Source organism: Eulemur rufifrons, chromosome 22, assembly GCF_041146395.1.
Source record: "Eulemur rufifrons isolate Redbay chromosome 22, OSU_ERuf_1, whole genome shotgun sequence".
Classification (NCBI taxonomy): domain Eukaryota; kingdom Metazoa; phylum Chordata; class Mammalia; order Primates; family Lemuridae; genus Eulemur; species Eulemur rufifrons.
Genome location: NC_091004.1, coordinates 1597601 through 1621959, shown reverse-complemented (window position 1 = coordinate 1621959; position 24359 = coordinate 1597601). Strand labels below are relative to the sequence as shown.

General features: G+C 56.9%; 1 protein-coding gene across 1 annotated transcript; it reads right to left on the bottom strand.

The window, feature by feature from the left end:
- Positions 1-1973: 1973 nt before the first annotated feature.
- On the bottom strand, positions 1974-22740 carry CFAP92 (cilia and flagella associated protein 92 (putative)). The gene is made up of 14 exons (XM_069497726.1): positions 22473-22740; positions 20084-20274; positions 19241-19445; positions 17251-17394; positions 16380-16467; positions 15361-15485; positions 14442-14588; positions 12288-12472; positions 8783-9705; positions 7853-8047; positions 6141-6435; positions 3630-3797; positions 2353-2565; positions 1974-2263 (listed from the first exon to the last, which is right to left on the bottom strand). The coding sequence occupies exons 1-14, from the start codon at positions 22738-22740 to the stop codon at positions 2048-2050; spliced, it is 3363 nt and encodes a 1120-aa protein (XP_069353827.1). The 3' UTR covers positions 1974-2047.
- Between the last annotated feature and the right edge of the window lie 1619 nt (positions 22741-24359).

Genomic DNA, 24359 nt, shown 5'->3' with positions numbered 1-24359 from the left:
GAACTTCTCAGACCTTCCATGTCCCCTGCGTTCCTTGGCCACGTCCTTCCCCGAACACTTGGTTGGTATTTCGAGCTCCGTGCGCCGCCTTGGTTCCACGACGGAGCTCGTATTTGAAAAAGAACACAAATTTTGGACTTATCCATGGTTTCATAGAAATTTCTCTAAAAAAAAAAAAAACATGGTTTCATAGAAATTTCTCAAAAAAAAAAAAAATCCATGGTTTCATAGAAATTTCTCTAAAAAAAAAAAAAATCCATGGTTTCATAGAAATTTCTCTAAAAAAAAAACCATGATTTCATAGAAATTTCTCTAAAAAAAAAAATCCATGATTTCATAGAAATTTCTCTAAAAAAAAAAAAAAAAATCCATGATTTCATAGAAATGTCTCTAAAAAAAAAAAAATTTTCATGGTTTCATAGAAATTCCCCAAAAAAAAAAAAAAAATTCATGGTTTCATAGAAATGTCTCTAAAAAAAAAAAAAACTTATTTTGAAAGATGATCACAAGCCAAAACATGCATTTGAAGGTCTCGGGATGTCCGTTCACGATAAAAATAAAACAAGAAGAGTCCCAGTGAAACGTCAGAGATATCAAGGTGTCAACCTTAGCACTTGGGGACATCTGACATTTCGCACTCAACAGCCCGATAACGTTGTCTTTTCTCGGGGCAGGCGGCTGGAGTGTCTCTGCACAGGCCAAGCAGCCGCTGGGTCCCCCCTGCCTCTGGTGGCTCTGGACAGGCTGGTGGCACATAATTCCCTAGTGGCAGTACGTGCTTCACTGACCCAGCTGGGCTTAGAAGCCCGTGTCCCCTTCTTGCCTCCTGGTTCCAGTTTTTCTTAAGCGCGTTGGCGGGAGGGGCGGCCCCGGCGTGTGTCTGTGCGTCTCACTTCTTAAGTTCCCCAACGGGGCCTGGGGACAGCAGGGACTTCGGGCCACCCCAGAAAGGCCTCGGCCTCCTGGTCGGGGAGCAGAGCCCGGGCCAGTGGGGACGGTGACATTTCAGCAGACGTGTTAGCACGTCCCGTTCCACGGAGCCGGCCTCGGAAGTCAGGAAGGAGAGAAACTCTGCCTCAGTTTACCTGATCTAGATTCCCGGGGAAGGTTTCTGGGACAAACCTTGGTTTCTGGATAAAATCCTCCGTCTCTCTCCCCGAGCAAAGGCTCCGGCTCCGGCACGCCAGCTCTGGGCTCCGGACCGGCCTGGGAGTGAGAGCTTGAGCCGGTCCCCGTGAGCAGGGTGGGGACGAAGGAGGACCGGGCAGGCCTGGCCTAGCAGGTCCCGTGTGCCCTGTGTCCTCTTCCCCGCATCTTGGGGTAGGAGGGCCCCCGGGAAGCCCAGAGCCTCCGTCCCCGCAGTTGGCCGGGCGGCCCGAGACCAGTGCCAGGTGACGGCGCTGAAGCCCAAGAAGCTTCTAGACTCGTCCTCCAGCTCCCTGGTTTTGCAGCTGAGAGGCCGGGAGCAGACAAGGGGGTCTGCTGAGAGTCACACAAAGCTACACACAGGGCCAGGCGCGGTGGCTCACGCCTGTCATCCCAGCACTCAGGGAGGCCGAGGCGGGAGGATCGCTCGAGGTCAGGAGTTGGAGACCAACCTGAGCAAGAGCGAGACCCCGTCTCTACTAAAAATAGAAAGAAATTAGCTGGACACTAAAAATATACATAGAAAAAATGAGCCGGGCATGGTGGCGCACACCTGTAGTCCCAGCGACTCGGGAGGCTGAGGCAGGAGGATGGCTTGAGACCTGGAGTTTGAGGCCAGCCTGGACAACATAGCAAGACCCCATTTCTAGAAAAAAGAAAAATGAGCCGGGCGTGGTGGCGCATGCCTGTCGTCCCAGCTACTCGGGAGGCTGAGGCAGGAGGATCGCTGGAGCCCAGGAGTCTGAGGCTGCTGTGAGCGAGGCTGATGCCACGGCACTCTAGCCCGGGCGACAGAGCCAGACTCTGTCTCAAAAAAAAAAAAAAAAAAAAAAAAGCTGCACATTGGACCCGAACCCTGGTCTGTGTTTCACGCTGTCATGCCAGACCCGTCCTTAGTGTCCTAGCGTAGCCGGGACAGCCAGGCACGAACACAACACGCGGCGAAGGGCCCGGCCTCACCTGTCGCCGGCTTCGGCGCTGGCCGAGGGGGCAGCTCGAGGAACGGGGGCGGCTTCTTGTACAGCTCGAAGTCCAGGTGGCGGCGGTCCCAGCCCCACGCGTCTCGGTCCAGCACGGGCCTCAGCCTGTTGGCGAACAGCGCGTTTTCCTCCCACGCCTAAACCGGGGACGGCACGTCAGTCAGAAGGACGGAGGTCCCTGGGGACGCCCTACCCGCAGTCCCTGTCCCCCCACTGCCCCGCGGACCTCACTCGGCTCTTTGAGCAGCGGCAGCCCGAGCCCAGGCTGGTGGCTGCCACCAAAGCCACCGCTCTTGAGTCCCGTCACTTGGAAGCCGCTGGCCGTGAGCCAGGCCTGGCGGGATTTGCTCTGGGCCTTTCTCTCCTCCTCCTCCACGTCCACCGGCTCCACCGTGGCCGAGAGGAAATTCTGCGAATAGGTGAACCTCTTTCTTGGCTCCTAGAAACGCAGGGACACACAGAGCTGGAGGGACGGGCTGGTGGCGGTCTTGGGTTTCCGAGTAGGAATCCGACACGGCTGGGGGCCTAATGACAGTTCCTGGGAATCTGATGTCACTGGAGCATCTAGAACTGACCTGTGTGACAACCCTTACTACTGTCCCCTTTGACAGGAGGAGGAGTTTTCTTTTTTTTTTTTTGAGACAGAGTCTGGCTCTGTCGCCCAGGCTGGAGTGCCGTGGCGTCAGCCTCGCTCACAGCAACCTCAGACTCCTGGGCTCAAGCGATCCTCCTGCCTCAGCCTCCCGAGTAGCTGGGACTACAGGCATGCGCCACCATGCCCGGCTAATTTTTCTTTTTTGTAGAGATGGGGTCTTGCTATGTTGCCCAGGCTGGCCTCAGGCTCCTGCCTTCAAGCAATCCTCCTGCCTCAGCCTCCCAAGTCGCTGGGACAACAGGCATGCGCCACCCTGCCCGGCTCATTTTTTTCTATATATATTTTTAGCTGTCCGGCTAATTTCTTTCTATTTTTAGTAGAGACGGGGTCTCGCTCTTGCTCAGGCTGGTCTTGAACTCCTGACCTCGAGCGATCCTCCCGCCTCGGCCTCCCAGAGTGCTGGGATGACAAGCGTGAGCCACCGCACGCGCCCGGCCTGATTTTTTTGTATTTTATTTAGAGACGGGGTCTTGCTATGTTGTCCAGGCTGGTCTCCCCAGAGTGCTGGGATGACAGGCGTGAGCCACCGCACCCTCAGCCAAGAAGGAGTTTTCTAGAACGACTGTGTGCTGGGGGCCCTAAACCCAGGCGCTGCCTCCCGTAAACAGCAATGGCAGCGTCTGGCCGGGGACACGCCGAGGGTCTCCGGCTCGCGCTGGGTGTGGGACATTCACATTTGGGAGACAGAACCCTCTCCTGGTCTACGTTTCCCGGCCTGGGGGGGGGGCCTCCGTCTGCACGCCCGAGACCCCCGAGACCCCAGTTTCCCTGCAGGCCGGTGCCATCGGAGAGCAAAGAGCTCATGGCGTTGGCCACCTGCTGCTGTCCCAGCTGGGTCCCTTGCTCACCTTGGCCATGTGGCGGTACAGCTCCTTCTTGGCCAGCTCCGTGGCGTTCAGGGTCTGAATGCTGTAGTTGCAGACGGGCTTGTCGCCAGGGGCTGTGATTTTCATCGCCTTCGCCACGGGCTTTGGAGGCTTCGCGCCACCGGGCTGGAAGGCGTCTCTGATGTTCTTCTGCAGAGACAGAGAGAGACGCAGCAGCCGGTGTCACCTACGCCGTGGTGCAGGTGTGCAGGGGTTCTAGAACACCGGTGCCCTGTGTCCACCGTAGAACGTGAGAAAAACGACTCCACGGTCCAACCTCTCCCGTCCAAAGTGGAACTCAGAGGACCACAAGCTCGGGGACTCACTCAAGGTCGTGGGACACGGACCACCTGGTGGCTGCTGTTCCATCCAGCTTGTCATAAAGAGAGAGAATTTGTGGCTCACGGGGTCGGAAGCAGGAGGGGCTTCCCGTGGTGCCACAGGGGACTTTATGATCTGAAGCACCAAGGACGACCGTCCTTGTCCCTTGGGTGGCTGTTTGGTGGCCGGACCCGCTTTCTCTGCCGCAGGCTGCGGATGGAAACGGGACCCGCCCCCTAGTCCCCAAACAGGCTGCGGTGACAAAGAAGACGGTCTGTCGGCTCCCTCTGGGACTGATGCCAACACCATGGAAGGAGACAGAAGAGAAAACAGAAGGCCACAGGGGAAGGTGGCCGTCACACCCACAAAAGGGGACAGCGGGAAGATACCACTCTGAATTGTTCCGTGCTGTGCGGTGCAGCCTGCCTGGCATTTGCATAGGAACCTTCAGCAACAAGCCGTCTATGGGTGTCGGACAGAGGTGGGGGTGGGGGAGGGGATGGGTGCATACCTACATGATGGGTGCGATACGCACTGTCTGGGGAAGGGACACGCTTGAAGCTCAGACTCGGGGTCGGGGGGGGGCATGGGCAATATATATAACCTGAACTTTTGTACCCCCATAATAAGCTGAAATTTAAAAAAAAAAAAAAAAAAAAACTGGAAAAAAAAAAAAAAACGGGGGAAAAAAAAACACCTGGAAAAAAAAAAACCCAGAAAAAAAAAAAAAAAAAAACACCAATTTTTAGCTTAAGGTGATAAACTTGACTCAACCCCAGTGACTTGACTTTAGAATCTTGGAGGGATTTCTGCCCAAGCGTGCACGTTTGCACACGGGCGAGAAGAGGGCGTCCCAGCAACAAGGTACATGCGGGTCAGAGCAACAGGGACGGGGACAAAGGCAGGTCTGGGGTCATTGGATGAGGAGCCAAGCTCAGGCCTTTTTTTTACATAGGGTGGTTGTTGGAAAACAAGTAAAAAAAAAAAGGAGGCCGGGCGCGGTGGCTCAGGCCTGTCATCCCAGCACTCTGGGAGGCCGAGGCGGGAGGATCGCTCGAGGTCAGGAGTTCGAGACCAGCCTGAGCAAGAGCGAGACCCCGTCTCTACTAAAAATAGAAAGAAATTATATGGACAGCTAAAAATACACAGAAAAAATTAGTCGGCATGGTGGCACATGCCTGTCGTCCCAGCTACTCGGGAGGCTGAGGCAGGAGATGGCTTGAGACCTGGAGTTTGAGGCCAGCCTGGACAACATAGCAAGACCCCATCTCTACAAAAAAGAAAAAAAGAAAAATTAGCCGGGCATGGTGGTGCATGCCTGTAGTCCCAGCTACTCGGGAGGCTGAGGCAGGAGGATCGCTTGAGCCCAGGAGTCTGAGGTTGCTGTGAGCGAGGCTGACGCCATGGCACTCTAGCCCGGGCGACAGAGCCAGACTGTGTCTCAAAAAAAGAAAAACAGAGCGATATCTTCAAAGCGTCAGAAAATAACTGCCAAGTTAGAACTCTAAACCCAGGGAAAATATCCAGAAACTACTCAGAGAAAAACGAATTGGAACTCACTAAGCATTTCCCACCAAAACGTTGAAAAGGTAAGTCACACACTGAGACCAGACGCAATGCATCTGACAACTCATTTGAATGACAGTAAAACACGACTAATGGGTAAAAAAAAAATCTAAAACAGTTTTTTTTAAAACAGAGAAAAGACACATGGACATACGAACAGGCCCCTCACAAAACGAGACCCCAACGGCCAGGAATGCGTGAAGAGGAGCTCAACATTCTCTATCAGGGAAACGCACAAACTGGACTTGAACACCAGCAACCTCCTCAGAGCACCCAGCGTCACAAAGATGGGCCCATGGAAGTTTCTGGAAGGTTCCAGAACCCGTGGGGCTCTCGTGCAGACTGCTTTGTTTCCTGCGTTGCTTGGGCAGCTTAGGACACCCGTGTGTCCATGGCAGCCTGAGCAAGATGGCGCCCACGTGTACACCCAACGGTTCTTTCTCTACAATGGACACAGCTAAGAGCATCGCTGGTGACCTCCCGTCCAGCCCAGGGTCCCCGGCCAGAAGCAGACGCCGCGGCCACTGGGGAACATGCCCTGGGTGTCTCGGCGGGTGGGTGGTCACCCCAGGTGGGGCCAGGCACCGCGACACCACGGAGGCCCACCTGGATGAGACTGTCCTTGCCGCGGTTCCTCAGCTTCATGGCGCGGCGCCACCGCAGGTACCTCGCGCGGTGGGCCGAGATCTCCGACGTCAGCGGGGAGTTGGGACTGCGGGAGTCCTCGAGGTTGGGGGCCGGCCGCGGCGGTAGGGCCAGCAGGGGCTCCTCGGCCAGTTCTTCCTGCGACAGGGGCATCCCGAACTCCTGGCTCAGGTCCTTGATCATGGCGGACGAGGGCAGCAGGTCCCTCACGATCACCTCCCTCAGGTCCCTGCTGTTGTGACAGATCTCGTGGATCCTGGAAGGCAGAGCCGCGCCAGCCCCGGTGAGCGTCCCCTGCCTTGGGGGACAGGTGGCGTCACCCCTGTTTTCAGTAGGAAGCGAAACCTCCGAGGCTGATCAGCCGGCCCGGGGCGCGGAGCTTGTCATTAATTAAAGGGCGCCACCAGGCTGAGCAAGAGCGAGACCCCGTCTCTGCTAAAATATAGAAAGAAATTAGCTGGACAACTAAAAATATATATGGAAAAAATGAGCCGGGCGTGGTGGCACATGCCTGTAGTCCCAGCTACTCGGGAGGCTGAGGCAGGAGGATGGCTTGAGCCCTGGAGTTTGAGGCCAGCCTGGACAACATAGCAAGACCCCATCTCTACAAGAAAGAAAAATGAGCCGGGCATGGTGGCGCATGCCTGTGGTCCCAGCTACTCGGGAGGCTGACGCAGGAGGATCGCTGGAGCCCAGGAGTCTGAGGCTGCTGTGAGCGAGGCTGACACCACGGCACTCCAGCCCGGGCGACAGAGCCAGACTCTGTCTCAAAAAAAAAATAAAGTAAAATAAATAAAAATTAAAAAGAAAAAAAAATTAAAGGAGATAGAGTCCTTTCTGTTGACCTGGGCTCATGGTGGCAGAGGTCTCCTCCTTCGCTGGCTTCCTCCCGGCCACCCACATCCCGCTGGGCCTCCTGTCCGTCACTGTGACTTTATTTGTGCCTGTCACCGGCCTGCACCGACCAGGAGGTGGCCCCAGCAAGCTGCCCTGGAGGCGGGGGGAACCTCAGAGCTCCAGGAGGGTGACAGGCACACAAAGCCTCATCTCTCAGCAAAGCTCAAGGTCCCCGAGTGGCCGTCCCACCCCCCACTCGGTGCCCTCTGCCCAGGCCCCGCTGCTCCACGGTCTCAGCAGCTTCTGGAGTCCGGTGAGAGGCGGGTGGACTCTGCCTCCCACCAGCTGAGCCACCGTCGCCTGCCACCTGGGCTTTCAGAGAGGAACAAAGCCGTGACGGATGGAGCCGCCAGCGTAGGACGCAGAGAGCCCTTCGCGGGAGTCCCAGCCACCACGGGGCCCAGGCTGGTCCCTAAGGTGGCATCACCCCCCCTGCATGACCCCGGCTGGCTTGAGACCCCCCCCCCCGCCAGGCTGTTGTGGGGTTGCCTGGGCTGGGGGGTGACAGGCCTTCCCAGCCCTGAGTCCCCGTCCCTGTCCCCGTCTCTGTCTCCAGCCTCCTCCTCCTCTTTCATTAACATACGGGGCCAGATTTGGTGACTTTTCGATGACACGGATGGGGCTGGCACCTCCGGTCCCCCACGCGGCCAGGACACGGCTGGCTGTCCCCCACCCCCACCTCGCTCTTCCCGGGGCCGGCTGGGGGCCCGCAGGGTGCCAGGAACTGCCCTCCCCGACCCCGTGTCCCCGAGCCCTGCGGGGACAGACAGCCCCACCTGGCCACCGCCTGGAAGGCGCTCCTGGGCATGGCCTTGCGCACGTACAGCGCCGTGTGACGCACCAGCTGCGCCACCGGCCGGAACAGGTGCACCCGGTACAGGACGGTCTCCAGGTCCGCGTAGAGGCGGTGGCGGAACAGCAGCTGCGAGTTGTAGAGCACCTTGTACCCGCCCTGCTCGGCCTCGGCGGTCCTGCAGGGGCGACAGCCTTGGTCAGCGCCGCCCTGTGGCTGCCTGGGACAGCCGGTGGCTCTGCCGTGCGTGTTGGTGTTTGAAGACAGACAAAAAGGGGCCGGGCGCGGGGGCTCACGCCTGTCATCCCAGCACTGTGGGGAGACCAGCCTGGACAACATAGCAAGACCCCGTCTCTAAATAAAATACAAAAAAATCAGGCCGGGCACGTGCGGTGGCTCACGCCTGTCATCCCGGCACTCTGGGAGGCCGAGGCGGGAGGATCGCTCGAGGTCAGGAGTTCGAGACCAGCCTGAGCAAGAGCGAGACCCCGTCTCTACTAAAAATAGAAATGAGCTGGACAGCTAAAAATATATATGGAAAAATTAGCCCTGGCCAGTCCCTCCGCCTTCGGAATAAGCTTCCCTGGGCCGAGCTGAAATCTAATACAGAATGTTCCAGCCCCCCCAGTGAGCCGAGGGCGTCCTCGGCTCAGATGTCCGAACGTGGGACCTGCTTTGCTGACCCCCCCTGCGTTCTGTGTTCCCCCAAATTCCTCGCTTCAACCAACGACATCCGGTTCTTCCCGGTCAAGTCCGATCACTAAGCCCGGAAAGCACGTGACGACCAAGCCCGCCAGGGACACAACCGCCGTCCCCCTGTCCCCAGCGGACGCCACCGAACCCCGGGCTCGGCTGTGGCAGCTGCCCGGCCGGCGTGATCGCTTGGCGGTGACACGCAATGGCAGCCACCCACCGGCTCTGGTGGCTGTCCCACAGCCGCCGCACGGCCCCGTCGGCCAGGCCTTCCAGGACGAGCAGGTGGACCCGGCCGTCCAGCAGGTGGAAGCCGGTGAGCGCGTCCAGCTGCGGCCGGTCCCGGATTGTCACGCGCATCTTGAAGGCCGACAGGACCTGCTGGGCGCTGCGGGCCGGGTAGGACGCCAGGCCGAGGGCTTCGGCGTTGATGGCGGTGACGTCCCTCAGCAGGTCGTGCAGCAGGGCCGGCGTCCTGACGTCGAACACGAACACGATGCGGCCGAACCGGGTCCCCGCGGGCTGCGGCTCGGTGGCCGCGGCGGCCCCGGTGCTCAGTGGCACCGCGATGTCCACCCGCACCTTGAGCACGGAGTCGGCCTCCAGGTAGTGGCCGGCGGGCATCGGGCCGCGCTGGGCGCCCTCGGTGGGGACCCGGAACCCCGCCGCCACCCTCCTGCTCCTGGCGCCCCGGCCCCTGTCACCGCCACCGGGCGCGCGCTGGACCTCGCAGCCGTGGATGGGGACGGCCAAGTTCAAGTACTTGCGGCCCAGGAGGAGGTCGGCGAAGCTGACCCGGGCCACCCCGTAAGGGTCCCGCGCGGTGTGGTGGGATTCGAAGGGGTCGGTCTCCGTGTCCCTGGGCGGGATGAGGCTCTGGCTATTGAGGTGCGCGTCCTGGGGGTCGTCCCCGAACAGCGCGGGCTTTCGAGAGTGCTCCTCGGACTTGCGGTCCCGGTCGTGGACCTCCACCGCCATGGGCGGGCCCTCGAGGTACTCCCGCAGGTCCCCCGGGGCCACGGCCCCCAGGAAGATGACGTTGATGTCTCGGAAGTGAACGTCGGTGGCGTGGGGCTGGCCCTCGGTCCTGTGCACCGGCGTCTCGTGGAACCGGTACTGGCAATACACGGGCACGCACAGCCTCTGCAAGGGACAGCCAGGCCACAGCCGGTCACCCGGCCGCACTGGTGGTCACCCTGCCACCCCTGGGGGGGAAGGGAGGTGTCCGGCATGGGGCAGCTCCAACCCCGGGGCCCAGGTTTCCCCAGCCGTGAACTCCCCGAGAGACCGAGCGAGCCTCCCACGCAAGGGCATGACCAGGACCGCGGGACGTGGCGTCCAAGCCAGCACCAAGATGGCGCCGCCATGCAAGGAAGGCTCGATGAAATATCAGTCATTGTGGTTTTTTGTCCTCCCCAACTGTGAGTGCCACGAAGACGGGCCGCGCGTCTTGTTTTCGCTCCTGTATTTCTAGTTCCTGTCCCAAGGCTGGGCACAGGAAAGGCGGGGAGAAGAGGTTTCTAGGAAAGGGAATCCCGTGGCCGGGCGCGGCAGTGGCTTCACGCCTGTCATCCCGGCACTCGGGGAGGCCGAGGCGGGAGGATCGCTCGAGGTCAGGAGGTCGAGACCAGCCTGAGCAAGAGCGAGACCCTGTCTCTACTAAAAAATAGAAAGAAATGAGCTGGACAACTAAAAATATATGTAGGAAAAATTAGCCGGGCGTAGTGGCGCATGCCTGTAGTCCCAGCTACTCCTCTAGTCCCAGATACTCCTCTAGTCCCAGATACTCGGGAGGCTGAGGCCGGAGGATCGCTTGAGCCCAGGAGTTTGAGGCCAGCCTGGACAACATAGCAAGACCCCATCTCTAGAAAAAAGAAAAATGAGCCGGGCGTGGTGGCGCATGCCTGTCGTCCCAGCGACTCGGGAGGCTGAGGCAGGAGGATCGCTTGAGCCCTGGAGTTTGAGGCCAGCCTGGACAACATAGCAAGACCCCATCTCTAAAAAAAAGAAAAATGAGCCTGGCGTGGTGGCGCATGCCTGTCGTCCCAGCGACTCGGGAGGCTGAGACAGGAGGATCGCTTGAGCCCAGGAGTCTGAGGTTGCTATGAGCGAGGCTGACGCCACGGCACTCTAGCCCGGGCGACAGAGCCAGACTCTGTCTCAAAAAAAAAAAAAAAAAAAAAGGGAATCCCTATTTTCCAGACATACATCTGGAGGGCTGGCCCAAGACCCCGTTTAGCATGACAATAGGAATCCACGTCGAGCCCCATGGGGTTCAGGGGCGGAAGAGGCAACAGAACCAGACGGAGAGGAACAGTCAAGCTGTGCCCCGAGGCAGAAAGTACGGACATTTGCATGTTATAACTATGGTGCTCAGGTTTATAAATACCGGCTAAGAATCCACGACTCTGTGGTCTGAATTCACACTCCGAGTGTACTACTAATTTTACACCACGGCTGAGAATTTTTTTCTAAAATAACCCCGGATTGGCAGTGCTCCCGGGGACCTGGGAGAGACTAGAAAATGTCTCTGGAGAAATCCACTTTCAACCGAGGCCTCGGAGAATTCCCACACCGAGAAAGTTCCACTGAACAGGAGATCACAGTAAACATCATAAACCCCCTAAGGAAAAAGCTACGGCTAGTAAAATCAGACGCACCAAGGCCTGAGGCGTGAGAATGATCGGACATATGAAAGAAATTAATTTCATAGTTTTTTTTTTTTTTTTTTAAATTTGAGACAGAGTGTCACTCTGTCGCCTGGGCTAGTGCCGTGGCGTCAGCCTCGCTCACAGCAACCTCAAACTCCTGGGCTCAAGCGATCTTCCTGCCTCAGCCCGGCTAATTTTTCTTTTTCTTCTTTTTGTAGAGATGGGGTCTTGCTATGTTGTCCAGGCTGGCCTCAAACTCCGGGGCTCAAGCGATCCTCCTGCCTCAGCTTCCCGAGGAGCTGGGACGACAGGCATGCGCCACCACGCCCGGCTAATTTTTTCTATATATATATTTTTAGCTGTTGATCTAATTTCTTTCTATTTTTAGTAGAGACGGGGTCTCACTCTTGCTCAGGCTGGTCTCGACCTCCTGACCTCGAGCGATCCTCCCGCCTCGGCCTCCTGGCGTGCTGGGATGACAGAGCGTGAGCCACCGCGCCCGGGCAATTTCATAGGTTTAAGAAAAGAGTGTCATCCAGGCCAAAATCTATTATTGCATTTCTACTTACTGGCCATGAATAGTTTAAAAATACAATTTTTTAAACCACCCACTACAATACCGTAAAAACATACGACGCTTCGGAAGACATTAAGTATCTCGAAGCAACAAATCTCCCATTGACCTTTTCTGAGAAAGCTACTGCAGGATGCGCTCCAACAGAAACAAGAGAGCAAACGAAGGAAGAGGAAAACGCAGAATCCAGGAGAGGGAAGAAGGAACTCCCAGGATGAACAGCAGTGAGTTGGCACCCAGCCGGGCACTGTGCTGCTTCGACAGGGCAGGCCAGTGGCCCTAGAGAGGGGACAACAGCTGGCACGTGAAAAGCACTTGGGTTGCAGTAAGAGACCTGAGACTCCCAGGAACCTGATCTCTTTCGTCTCTCTCTGTGGGGACCCTAAATGTGAAAACGCAGGTGCCAATCATGTTTCTCACGTTGGGAGGGTCGCAGATGGCACAGGGTGGGCGGCGAGGGGAGGGACCCTGACGCCCCAGCCCGGGCAGCTCGTGCTCACCTCGAGCTCCTGAATGGGCACCGGCTGTGCCGGGAGGCAGGACACACGCTGGATCTTTATGGTCAGGGGGTTCAAGTCCTGCTTCTGCTCCTCTGTCATGATGGGCACATCCGTCTTCAGCATCAAAAGGCAATCCAGGATGTTGGCGGACTTCTCGCTGCCGCGACTCACGACAGTTTGCTCTCCTGGGGGGGGAGGGGAAACGCACACAGCGTCAGATCTTCCCTCGTGGCAGCCCCAAGAGGAGCACGGAGGGCCCAGCAGCCGGACAAGAGCCGGTGACAAAAATCACAGCTAAAAAGGGAAACACACATCGTTCTCTGTCGCGGGGACCGTCCTGTGCACGGGGGGACGTTTAGCAGTCACCACTTCCAGCAGTGACGACCACAAATGCCCCCACACCCTGCCACGTGAGCCCTGGGGGACATGGCTTCCGCCAAGGCGGGAACCCCGTTCTCGAGTAAGGGAAACCCGGAGAGGGGACGTCTGAGCTCCTACGACAGCCCGACCTGGACACGCAGAGACGTCATTTCATCCTCAGAACAACCTCACGTGGCCACTGTCCTCTCTGCTCTGCAGACGGGGAGACGGAGGCCCAGAGGTGTGAGGTCATCGTCCGAGGTCTCTGGGCTGTATAAGTTGTGGAATCGGCATCCAAACCGGTTCTGCTTGGCTCAGTGGGGCCAATTCACTGTGCAAGGTTTTCTCTTTTTATTTCTTATTTTTTATTTTTTTGGAGACAGAGTCTGGCTCTGTCGCCCGGGCTAGAGTGCCGTGGCGTCAGCCTCGCTCACAGCAGCCTCAGACTCCTGGGCTCCAGCGATCCTCCTGCCTCAGCCTCCCCAGTAGCTGGGACTACAGGCATGCGCCACCATGCCCGGCTTATTTTTTCTATATATATTTTTAGTTGTTCAGATCATTTCTTTGCATATTTTTTTTAGTAGAAACGGGGTCTCGCTCTTGCTCAGGCTGGTCTCGAACCCCTGACCTCGAGCGATCCTCCCGCCTCGGCCTCCCAGAGTGCTGGGATGACAGGCGTGAGCCATCGCACCCAGCCTTGAAATCTTTAAAAAGAAAAAAAAAAAAGAGGTTTTTGCCTTCATATTACCCTTTTTGGGAAAAACAAAGTCACATAATTTTACCCAAATATAATCTGAGCTTTCCACCATCAAAATATATAGATCTAGGGCCGGGCGCGGTGGCTCACGCCTGTAATCCTAGCACTCTGGGAGGCCGAGGTGGGCGGATCGTTTGAGCTCAGGAGTTCGAGACCAGCCTGAGCAAGAGCGAGACCCCATCTCTACTAAAAATAGAAAGAAATTATATGGACAGCTAAAAGTATATATAGAAAAAATTAGCCGGGCGTGGTGGCGCATGTCTGTAGTCCCAGCTACTCGGGAGGCTGAGGCAGGAGGATCGCTTGAGCCCAGGAGTCTGAGGTTGCTGTGAGCTAGGCTGACGCCACGGCACTCACTCTAGCCTGGGCAACAAAGTGAGACTCTGTCTCAAAAAAAAAAAAAAAAAAAAAAAAAAAATATAGATCTAACAAATATCTATTGATTTATTATTTACCGACATGCAGAAAACCTAGTTTATGAATTCTGATAGCTCCTTGAAAGCAAAAGAACCAAATCCCTGTTCTGCCCCGGAGCTGTGTGGCCTTAGGTAAGTTGTTTAACCTCTCTGAGCTCCTTTCCCACACTGAAAAAAATGGCCATGGTGATACCACCACCGACTCTCCCACCACAGGCCGAGAGGGCCAGGGTTTGTCACGAGAAGGGACTCGTGTGCTGCGTGTGAGGCGCCTGGCACCCTCAGGGACTCTGTAAAAACTGCTTCCCTTTCCTGGGTGTTTTTGTAAAAATCTGCAGCGAAGTGTTTTTTGAAAAGCATCATCTTATTTAGCAGCCAAAATTCTGCCCCTTCATTTCTCGCAGGTTTCGCTGGGAATCAAACAGACCTGAGCTGTGTGATTTCGGGCCACACACTTAACCTCTCTGGGCCTCCTTCTCCCCTCTCTGCAGTGCGGACAGTGGCCCTCGCTCTCCTGAGGATAAAATGACGGGGTCCCGGAGCGAGGCTCGGTCAGCGTGAGCTTCCCATGTAGGGACATGCTAGCCACACACGCCACCAGACGCTGTCGCGAACGGCTACCGGCCAGGAGCGGCGTCACCGCCAGCTGCAGGGAGAAGACGCTCGGCTTCCAGGGCCCTGTCGGCGCGGGGGTGATGTCCTCGTCCACTCGGAATTTCTTACTCCTCTTCGCGATTTTCTTTTTTCCCTCCGAATCTTTCCCTTTAGCTGCGAAATCACAGAAAGGAGAGTTGTGGGCCGGGCGCGGTGGCTCCCGCCTGTCACCCCGGCGCTCTGGGAGGCCGAGGCGGGAGGATCGCTCGAGGTCAGGAGTTCGAGACCAGCCTGAGCAAGAGCGAGACCCCGTCTCTACTAAAAATAGAAAGAAACTAGCTGGACAGCTAAAAATATACAGAAAAAATGAGCCGGGCGTGGTGGCGCATGCCTGTCGTCCCAGCTACTCCTCTGGTCCCAGCTACTCCTACAGTCCCAGCTACTCCTACAGTCCCAGCTACTCCTCTAGTCCCAGAGCCTCCTCTAGTCCCAGCTACTCGGGAGGCTGAGGCAGGAGGATGGCTTGAGCCTTGGAGTTTGAGGCCAGCCTGGACAACATAGCAAGACCCCATCTCTACAAAAAAGAAAAATTAGCCGGGCGTGGTGGCGCATGCCTGTCGTCCCAGCTACTCGGGAGGCTGAGGCAGGAGGATGGCTTGAGCCCAGGAGTCTGAGGCTGCTGTGAGCGAGGCTGACGCCACGGCACTCTAGCCCGGGCGACAGAGCAAGACTCTGTCTAAAAAAAAAAAACTTATCTCAGGGGTACAACGAGCACTACTGGGGTGATCGGGCCACCAAAAGGACAGCGTCCAGCACTACACGATATGTCCACGTAACACAATTCAACTTGTATTCTCTAAACCTACTAAAATGAAAAAATATATATATATTTCATAATTCTTCCAAGTCTAGTTAGTGGAAATTCCAAAAACCCCACCTTACTTACTCTGAGACTTTCTTCTGTCCAGCAAGTTTGTTAGGCTGCTGAATGACGGTCTCTCAATTAACTCCTTGATCTCCATCATGGTGGCCCCGGCCAAAGAAACAGCTCGTGTTCTTGAAACACTCCATCTAGAAAATCCACCACGAGAAAAATTCACGGACGTCAAAAAATTCAGGGGGCAAAATAAATGAGAAAAGATTTTTTTTTTTTAAATGGCATTGCCTTTCTCGAACCCAGTGCTTCTCGAATTTCAATGTGCCTATGAATTACCCCGGGATCTTGTCCAATAAAATGAAGATTATGGCTCAGTAAAGCGAAGGCATGAAATTTTGCATTTCTACCAAGCTCCCCAATAATGCTCACCACACTTGCGCCTCCTCAAAAATATAATGGAAAATAATATATTTTTCTAAAACCAGTAAAACTATAAAACATCTACTGTGCAGTTATCAGGGGGTAAAACAAAACAAAATAAACAAAAAAAAAACCAAACTATAAAACATCTAGGAATTCACTGATAGGAATTATTTATAACATCTACAGGGAGAAAAAAAATAACTCTATCTTAAACGATATAAACGAGGATCTGAATTAAGAAAAAGGATATACCATGATCATGGATGGGATAACTTGACAATGTAAAAATGTCCATTTTTCCCAGATTAATCTATAACTTCAATATGAAAACAATTTTTAAGAATCAAGATTAGTGGCCAGGTGTGGTGGCTCGCGCCTGTCACCCCAGCACTCTGGGAGGCCGAGGCGGGAGGATCGCTCGAGGTCAGGAGTTCGAGACCAGCCTGAGCAAGAGCGAGAGCCCCGTCTCTACTAAAAATAGAAAGAAACTAACCGGACAACTAAAAATATATAAAAAAAAAAAAAATTAGCCGGGCATGGTGGTGCATGCCTGTTGTCCCAGCTACTCGGGAGGCTGAGGCAGGAGGATCGCTTGAGCCCAGGAGTTGGAGGCTGCTGTGAGTGAGGCTGACCTGCCCCCCAAAATAACATGGTTCAACCCTTACCGGACCGTGGAAGGATCGTCCGTTTTGAGTGACTTTTCACATTCCTCACTGTTCTTGCAAGGAGTTTCTGGCTCTGTTTGGTTAGAACCTGATAAAATTAGCAAATATCTCCGTATTTCTTTGTTCCACGCTGATGGTTGGCCAAGCAATGAGGGCCCTTTACGCATGTCTGTAACGCCAGTCTGGAAGGCCTGGTGCCTGGTTAAGCATTCGGTAAAAACGTTTGTTATGGACGGGCGCGGGGGGTCACGCCTGTCACCCCAGCACTCTGGGAGGCCGAGGCGGGAGGATCGCTCGAGGTCGGGAGTTCCAGACCAGCCTGAGCAAGAGCGAGACCCCGTCTCTACTAAAAAAATAGAAAGAAATGATCTGGACAACTAAAAATATATATAAAGAAAAATGAGCCGGGCGTGGTGGCACATGCCTGTCGTCCCAGCTACTCGGGAGGCTGAGGCAGGAGGATGGCTTGAGCCCTGGAGTTTGAGGCCAGCCTGGACAACATAGCAAGACCCCATCTCTACAAAAAAGAGAAAAAGAAAAATGAGCTGGGCGTTGGTGGCACATGCCTGTGGTCCCAGCTACTCGGGAGGCCGAGGCAGGAGGATCGCTGGAGCCCAGGAGTCTGAGGCTGCTGTGAGCGAGGCTGACGCCTCGGCACTCTAGCCCGGGCGACAGAGCCAGACTCTGTCTCAAAAAAAAAGAAAGTGGAGCAAGAGCCGCGCTGCCTTAGCAGGGCAAAGCCTTCCGGCAGCAGCTGCAGGTATACCGGAATGTCACCAGCGCCCACACACGGCTCCAGCGGCACCAACCGATCGCTCTCCCTGCTGGGTCCCGGCACTCGGCCTGTCCACAAAGCGCATGTCCCGCTAACCTCGCAAAGCCTTTGAGTGTCTTTTTGCTTTTTCCTGTTTGGCTGGTGGGTGCTCGTGTTTCTGCTCCTCCGTGCCGAGGCTGGGCTTCGCAGTGTCCTGTGCAGAAAACCCTCTCTGATTTGCAACCAGACGTCTCACTTCCTCTGGAACGCACAAGGAGAAAGGGTCACCGACTCCATCAGTCACACATACTCACTGAATCTCTGTTACACGGGCTTGGGGCACCGTTCCTTTTTTTTTTTTTTTTTTTTGTGAGACAGAGTCTCGCTCTGTCACCCGGGCTAGAGTGCCGTGGCGTCAGCCTCGCTCACAGCAACCTCAGACTCCTGGGCTCAAGCCATCCTCCTGCCTCAGCCTCCCGAGTAGCTGGGACGACAGGCATGCGCCACCACGCCCGGCTCATTTTTCTTTTTTTCTTTTTTGTAGAGATGGGGTCTTGCTATGTTGTCCAGGCTGGCCTCAAACTCCGGGGCTCAAGCCATCCTCCTGCCTCAGCCTCCCAAGTAGCTGGGACTGTAGGAGTAGCTGGGACTGTAGGAGTAGCTGGGACTGTAGGAGTAGCTGGGACTACATCCATGTGCCACCACGCCTGGCTCATTTTTTCTATATATTTTTAGCTGTCCAGCTAATTTCTATTTTTTTTTTTTTTTTTTAGTAACACGGGGTCTCACTCTTGCTCAGGCTGGTCTCGAACTCCTGACCTCGAGTGATCCTCCCGCCTCGGCCTCCCGCAGTGAGTGCTGGGATGACAGGCGTGAGCCACCGCGCCTCATTGTTAACAGCTAACACCTGATCACAGTGGCGATTGCTGAAGGTCGGGGTGGCCGTGACAACTTCTTAAAAGGCGACAACGACGAAGTTTGCCACATTGCTGGACTTCCTTTCACGGAAGATTTCTCTCCAGCGTGCAAAGCTGTTGGCTGTTAACAGCATTTCCCCTGCAGAACTGTTTTCAAAATTGGACTCAATCATCTCAAACCCTGCCATTGCTGTATCAGGTAAGTTCACGGAATAGTCTAAATCCTTTGTTGTCATTTCAACAATGTTGGCTGGGCGCGGGGGCTCACGCCTGTCATCCCAGCACTCAGGGAGGCCGAGGCGGGAGGATCGCTCGAGGTCTGGAGTTCGAGACCAGCCTGAGCAAGAGCGAGACCCCGTCTCTACTAAAAATACAAAGAAATTAACTGGACGACTAAAAATATATATAGAAAAAATTAGCCAGGTGTGGTGGCGCATGCCTGTTGTCCCAGCTACTCGGGAGGCTGAGGCGGGAGGATCGCTTGAGCCCGGGAATTTGAGGCCAGCCTGGACAACATAGCAAGACCCCATCTCTACAAAAAAGAAAAAAAGAAAAATGAGCCAGGCGTGGTGGTGCATGCCTGTCGTCCCAGCTACTCGGGAGGCTGAGGCAGGAGGATCGCTTGAGCCCAGGAGTCTGAGGTTGCTGTGAGCGAGGCTGACGCCACGGCACTCTAGCCCGGGTGGCAGAGCAAGACTCTGTCTCAAAGAAAGAAAACAAAAAACAAAACAAAACAAAAAAAAAAAAAACAATGTTCATAGCATCTTCACGAGGAGTAGCTTCTGTTTCAAGAAATCGCTTTCTACCTGCTTCTTTGCTTCAGGAAATCAAAAAAAAAAAAAAAAGAAAGAAAAGAAATCGCTTTCTTTTGTCCCCAGGGGACTTTGTCTAATTTTTTTTCCAGCGAACATGCAACGCTAGTCCAGAGACAGGCGACAGAGCTGGCCTGGGACGAAAGGGCCCGCGTAAGGTGACATTGTCACCACGGCCATGAACTGCCCAGGACTGTCACTTCCTAACGCCCAGGCGTGTCCTGGAGGGGTGACAGGCTGCCGTTGCCACGGAAACCAGCATGCGCATGTGGAGATTAGAGGAAGGCAAGGCAGGGTTGCTGGCTTTTACTCTGTCACCAGGGAGAAGCCAGAAGCCTCCGGAACCGCTGCCAATAAAGTCAGAATCCCCGAACTTACCGGAAGATCCCATGTCGTCCACGTGGGCAGTTGTCTTTAGTCTGTAATACCTGGCTTTTTTCGAGAGCTTGTCTTTCGTGTCCCAGAGCCTCAGGGTTATTTTGTGAAAGTTTATTTTCTTTAATAATTCCTTTGTCATGTTGATGGTAAAAGTTTGTGCCCACGACACCCAGAGCTTGTCACCTTCACGCCACGGCTTCACGGTCTGCGTAAAATGACATTCGGTGACTTTTAACTGTGGAAAGATGGGGGGAGGTGGCAGCAGGCAGAGCAAAACCCCACCTGGGTCCCGGTGGCCGGGTCCCCATCAGCAGGACAGCAGGGGCTCTGAGTCCTGTGCCTGGCTGTCCCCCAGCTCCGAACTCACCCTGGGAAACAGGGCATCGTGCGTGGGCCTCGCGGGACCCCAGCTTTTCTTGGAAAAAATAACACCAGGCCGGGCGCGGTGGCTCACGCCTGTCATCTCGGCACTCTGGGGAGACCAGCCTGGACAACATAGCAAGACCCCGTCTCTAAATAAAATACAAAAAATCAGGCCGGGCACGGTGGTGGCTCACACCTGTCATCCCGGCACTCTGGGAGGCCGAGGCGGGAGGATCGCTCGAGGTCAGGAGTTCGAGACCAGCCTGAGCAAGAGCGACACCCCGTCTCTGCTAAAAATAGAAAGAAATTAGCCGGACAGCTAAAGAATATATATATTACTTTAGTGCAGGGTCACACTCGGGGGACGAGGCCGACACCCTGCATTTGTAGCAAGCGGAGCCATTGCTGGAGGTCTGCGAGACACGCTTTCTGCAGTGAGTTCGAGACCACGCACACGCACACACACACAGACACACGCACCTTGACCCCTGACTCCAGGAACACCTTGGCCACCGCCGGAAACACCACCACGTCAACCTCTTTGGGCTCCTCGTCACCGGGCAGCAGGAAATACTCCAGGTGGTAGAAGTGACGCATCTTTGTGATGGTGGTTTCCATCTTAGGGTGTTTCTTATATTTTTCAAGCAAACTTGTATGTTTGCCTTTATGAGCTACAAGACAGAGATTTTTTTTTTTTTTTGAGACAGAGTCTCACTTTGTTGCCCAGGCTAGAGTGAGTGCCGTGGCGTCAGCCTCGCTCACAGCAGCCTCAGACTCCTGGGCTCAAGCGATCCTCCTGCCTCAGCCTCCCGAGTAGCTGGGACTAGAGGAGTAGCTGGGACTGCGGGAGTAGCTGGGACTAGAGGAGTAGCTGGGACTGCGGGAGTAGCTGGGACTGCGGGAGTAGCTGGGACTGTAGGAGTATCTGGGACTGTGGGAGTAGCTGGGACTAGAGGAGTAGCTGGGACTGTAGGAGTAGCTGGGATTGCGGGAGTAGCTGGGACTACGGGAGTAGCTGGGACTGTAGGAGTAGCTGGGACTAGAGGAGTAGCTGGGACTAGAGGAGTAGCTGGGACGACAGGCATGCGCCACCACACCCGGCTCATTTTTTCTATATATATTGTTAGCTGTCCAGATCATTTCTTTCTATTTCTAGTAGAGACGGGGGTCTCGCTCTTGCTCAGGCTGGCCTCGAACTCCTGACCTCGAGCGATCCTCCCGCCTCGGCCTCCCAGAGTGCTGGGGTGACAGACAGGAGCCACCGCGCCCGGCCTTTTAAGGGTTGTTGAGAGGACTGAGAATGTGAAGCCCAGGCAACCACAGTTCGGCCCCCCCAAAATCGCTTCTTTTCCAGTTCTGCTCCAGGCTGGCATCCGCCACCGTACCCGGGAGGGGGAGGCTGGTGGCCGCGGGGGGATGTGGGGCATGCGTGTGCCCTAAACTCCTGGGAGACTGTCATCACGCACCTCGTTTTATACAGGGAACGTTAGGATTCTGTCCCGGCACCCAGGGTAAGCTCCAAACAGTATATATGCCACACTTAGTCCTACACCCGGGATGAACTCCAGACACAGTTGTCTTTAGTCGGCAATACTTGGCTTTTTTTCGACAACTTGCCTTTCGTGTCCCAGAGCCTCACGGTTGTTTTGTGAAAGTTTATTTTCTTTAATAATTCCTTTGTCATAGTGATGGTAAAAGTTTGTGCCCACGACACCCAGAGCTTGTTACCTTCACGCCACGGCTTCACGGTCTGCGTAAAATGACATTCAGTGACTTTCAACTGTGGAAAGATGGGGGGTGAGGTGGCAGCAGGCAGAGCAAAACCCCACCTGGGTCCCGGTGGCCGGGTCCCCATCAGCAGGACAGCAGGGGCTCTGAGTCCTGTGCCTGGCTGTCCCCCAGCTCCGAACTCACCCTGGGAAATAGGGCATCGTGCGTGGGCCTCGCGGGACCCCAGCTTTTCTTGGAAAAAATAACACCAGGCCGGGCGTGGTGGCTCACGCCTGTCATCCCAGCACTCTGGGAGGCTGAGGCGGGAGGATCGCTCGAGGTCAGGAGTTCGAGACCAGCCTGAGCAAGAGCGAGACCCCCGTCTCTACTAAAAATAGAAAGAAATTAGCTGGACAGCTAAAAATATATACAGAAAAAATGAGCCAGGCATGGTGGCTCACACCTGTAGTCCCAGCACTCTGGGAGGCCAAGGCGGGAGGATCGCTCGAGGTCAGGAGTCTGAGGCCAGCCTGGACAACATAGCAAGACCCCATCTCTACAAAAAAGAAAAAAAGAAAAATGAGCCAGGCATGGTGGCGCATGCCTGTAGCCCCAGCTACTCGGGAGGCTGAGGCAGGAGGATCGCTTGACCCCAGGAGTCTGAGATTGCTGTGAGCGAGGCTGACGCCACGGCACTCTAGCCTGGGTGACAGAGCGAGACTGTGTCTCAAAAAAAAAAAAAAAAAAGGAGCTTAATTGATTCACACCTTTACATTCAGATTCTGATTCAAGAGATGGGAGAAAATGTATTTTAAACAAGGTATTAGCTGAGGCACAACCAGTTTATGGGAACGGACGCCTTGCTTAACCTCTCTGTGGTTTCTCCCTCCGCAAGAAGCAGACAGAACGTCACCCCCTTCTTAGGGTTGCCGAGAGCATCGAGAATGTGATGCCTAAGTGACCACAGTTGGGTCCCCCCAAAAATCGCTTCTTTTCGACTTCAGCTCCGGAGTGCCATCGGCCACCGCACCCGGGAGGGGGACCCTGGTGGCCACGGGGGGGGATGTGGGGCATGCGTGTGCCCTCAGCTCCCGGGAGACTGTCATCACGCGCACCTCCTTTGGTACAGGGGACCTCAGGGTCCTGTCCGGGCACCCACCCATGTTCACGGGGAAGGCCAGCGAGATGACGAATTTGCAGGGCACGAGCTGAGGCATGTCGGAGTTGAAGGCGCCACCCCCAGGCTCTGCCGAGGACTCCAAGCTGCTGCTCTCAAAGTCCGAGTCGGACGCCTGGGCCCTGGCCCTGGCCTTGAGGCACTCCTCCAGGTCACACTCGCTCGGGGACTGGCAAAGGCTGTTGACGGAGGAGATGGGCCCCAGGCTGGCCCGGTCCTCAGCCTCCCACTGCCAGGCGTTCAGCGACATGCTGCAGGGCAGGGCAGGGCAGGGCGCCGGCGGGCTCGCCTAGGTGGGAGGACACAGAGGCCCAGCAGGTGAGCGGGGCCTCCCGCAGGAAGACCCGCCCTTGTCCCTTGTCCCCTGCGCGTTCCTGGCTGCAGGGCCCAGGTCCCCGTCACTGCCTGGCACCAGGTGCGTGCTCAGCAGGTTTAGAGCACGCACAGAGGCAAGAAGCATCGAGAAGCGTGGCCGCGATCGTGAGAATAAGCACCCCCCGCCCCCACGTCTGCAGCCCGAGGCCAGCTGCTGCCCCTCTGGCTGATGGCACGTACCTGCCCCAGGTGAGCACCTGCCCCAGGTGAGCACCTGCCCCAGGTGAGCGCGGTTCCCGGGCGGGGCGGGGCGAGCGGCGTTTGCTGCTTGGGGATAAGGGACCCCCCCCAACCCCCAGGCCCGGGGACAGCACAGGCAAGAGCCTGGGGAGGCCCAGGAGGGCGGGACACCCCTCCCCCATCCCCTGTCCCACCCCTCCCCCACACCCCATCCCCTCCCCCACACCCCATCCCCTCCCCCACCCCCGGCTCGGTGCCGGACTCCGGGGTCCCCGGGGAGCAGCGCGGGTCAGGCCGGGGAGGGGACCGTGTCGCAGGTGACCGAGGCGGGGCGCAGGGCGGTACCTGCGAGCGGACGCGCAGACGGCGGCGGGGCTCGGACGGCGGGGTCGGCTCCCGCGGCCGCCTCGGCGAGGAGACTCCGGGACGCGGCTCCTCCGCGGGCGCGGTGCGCTTGCACGGTTGCTAGGAGACGGCGTGCGGCGTCCCGGGGGCGGGGGCGTGCGGGGGGCGGGGCGAGACTGCGTCCCGGGGGCGGGGCCACCTGGGGGCGGGGCGACACTGCAGCCTGGGGGCGGGGCTACCTGGGGGCCAGACGACACTACAGCCTAGGGGCGGGGCTAAATGGGGGCGGGGCGACACTGTAGCCTGGGGGCGGGGCTGCCTGGGGGCGGGGCGACACAGCAGCCTGGGGGGCAGGGCTACCTGGGGGCGGGGCGACACAGCAGCCTGGGGCGGGGCTACCTGAGGGGGCGGGGCGACACTGTAGCCTGGGGGCGGGGCTCCCTGGGGGCGGGGCGACACTGCAGCCTGGGGGCGGGGCTACACTGTAACCTGGGTTGGGGCTGCCTGGGGCGGGGCAGACTGGGGGCGGGGCGGCACTGAGGCCGGGGCGGGGCTCCCTGGGGCGGGGCTCCGGGGGCGGGGCTACGCTGCAACCTGGGGCGGGGCTAACTGGGGGCGGGGCTACACTGCAGCCCGGGGGCGGGGCTACCCGGCGGCGGGGCAGACTGGAGGCGGGGCTAACCGGGGGCGGGGCTCCCTGGGGGCGGGGCTCCCTGGGGGCGGGGCTGCCCGGGGGCGGGGCTCCCTGGGGGCGGGGCTCCCTGGGGGCGGGGCTGCCCGGGGGCGGGGCTCCCTGGGGGCGGGGCTGCCCGGGGGCGGGGCTCCCTGGGGGCGGGGCTCCCTGGGGCGGGGCTGCCCGGGGGCGGGGCTGCCCGGGGGCGGGGCTCCCTGGGGGCGGGGCTCCCTGGGGCGGGGCTGCCCGGGGGCGGGGCTGCCCGGGGGCGGGGCTCCCTGGGGGCGGGGCTCCCT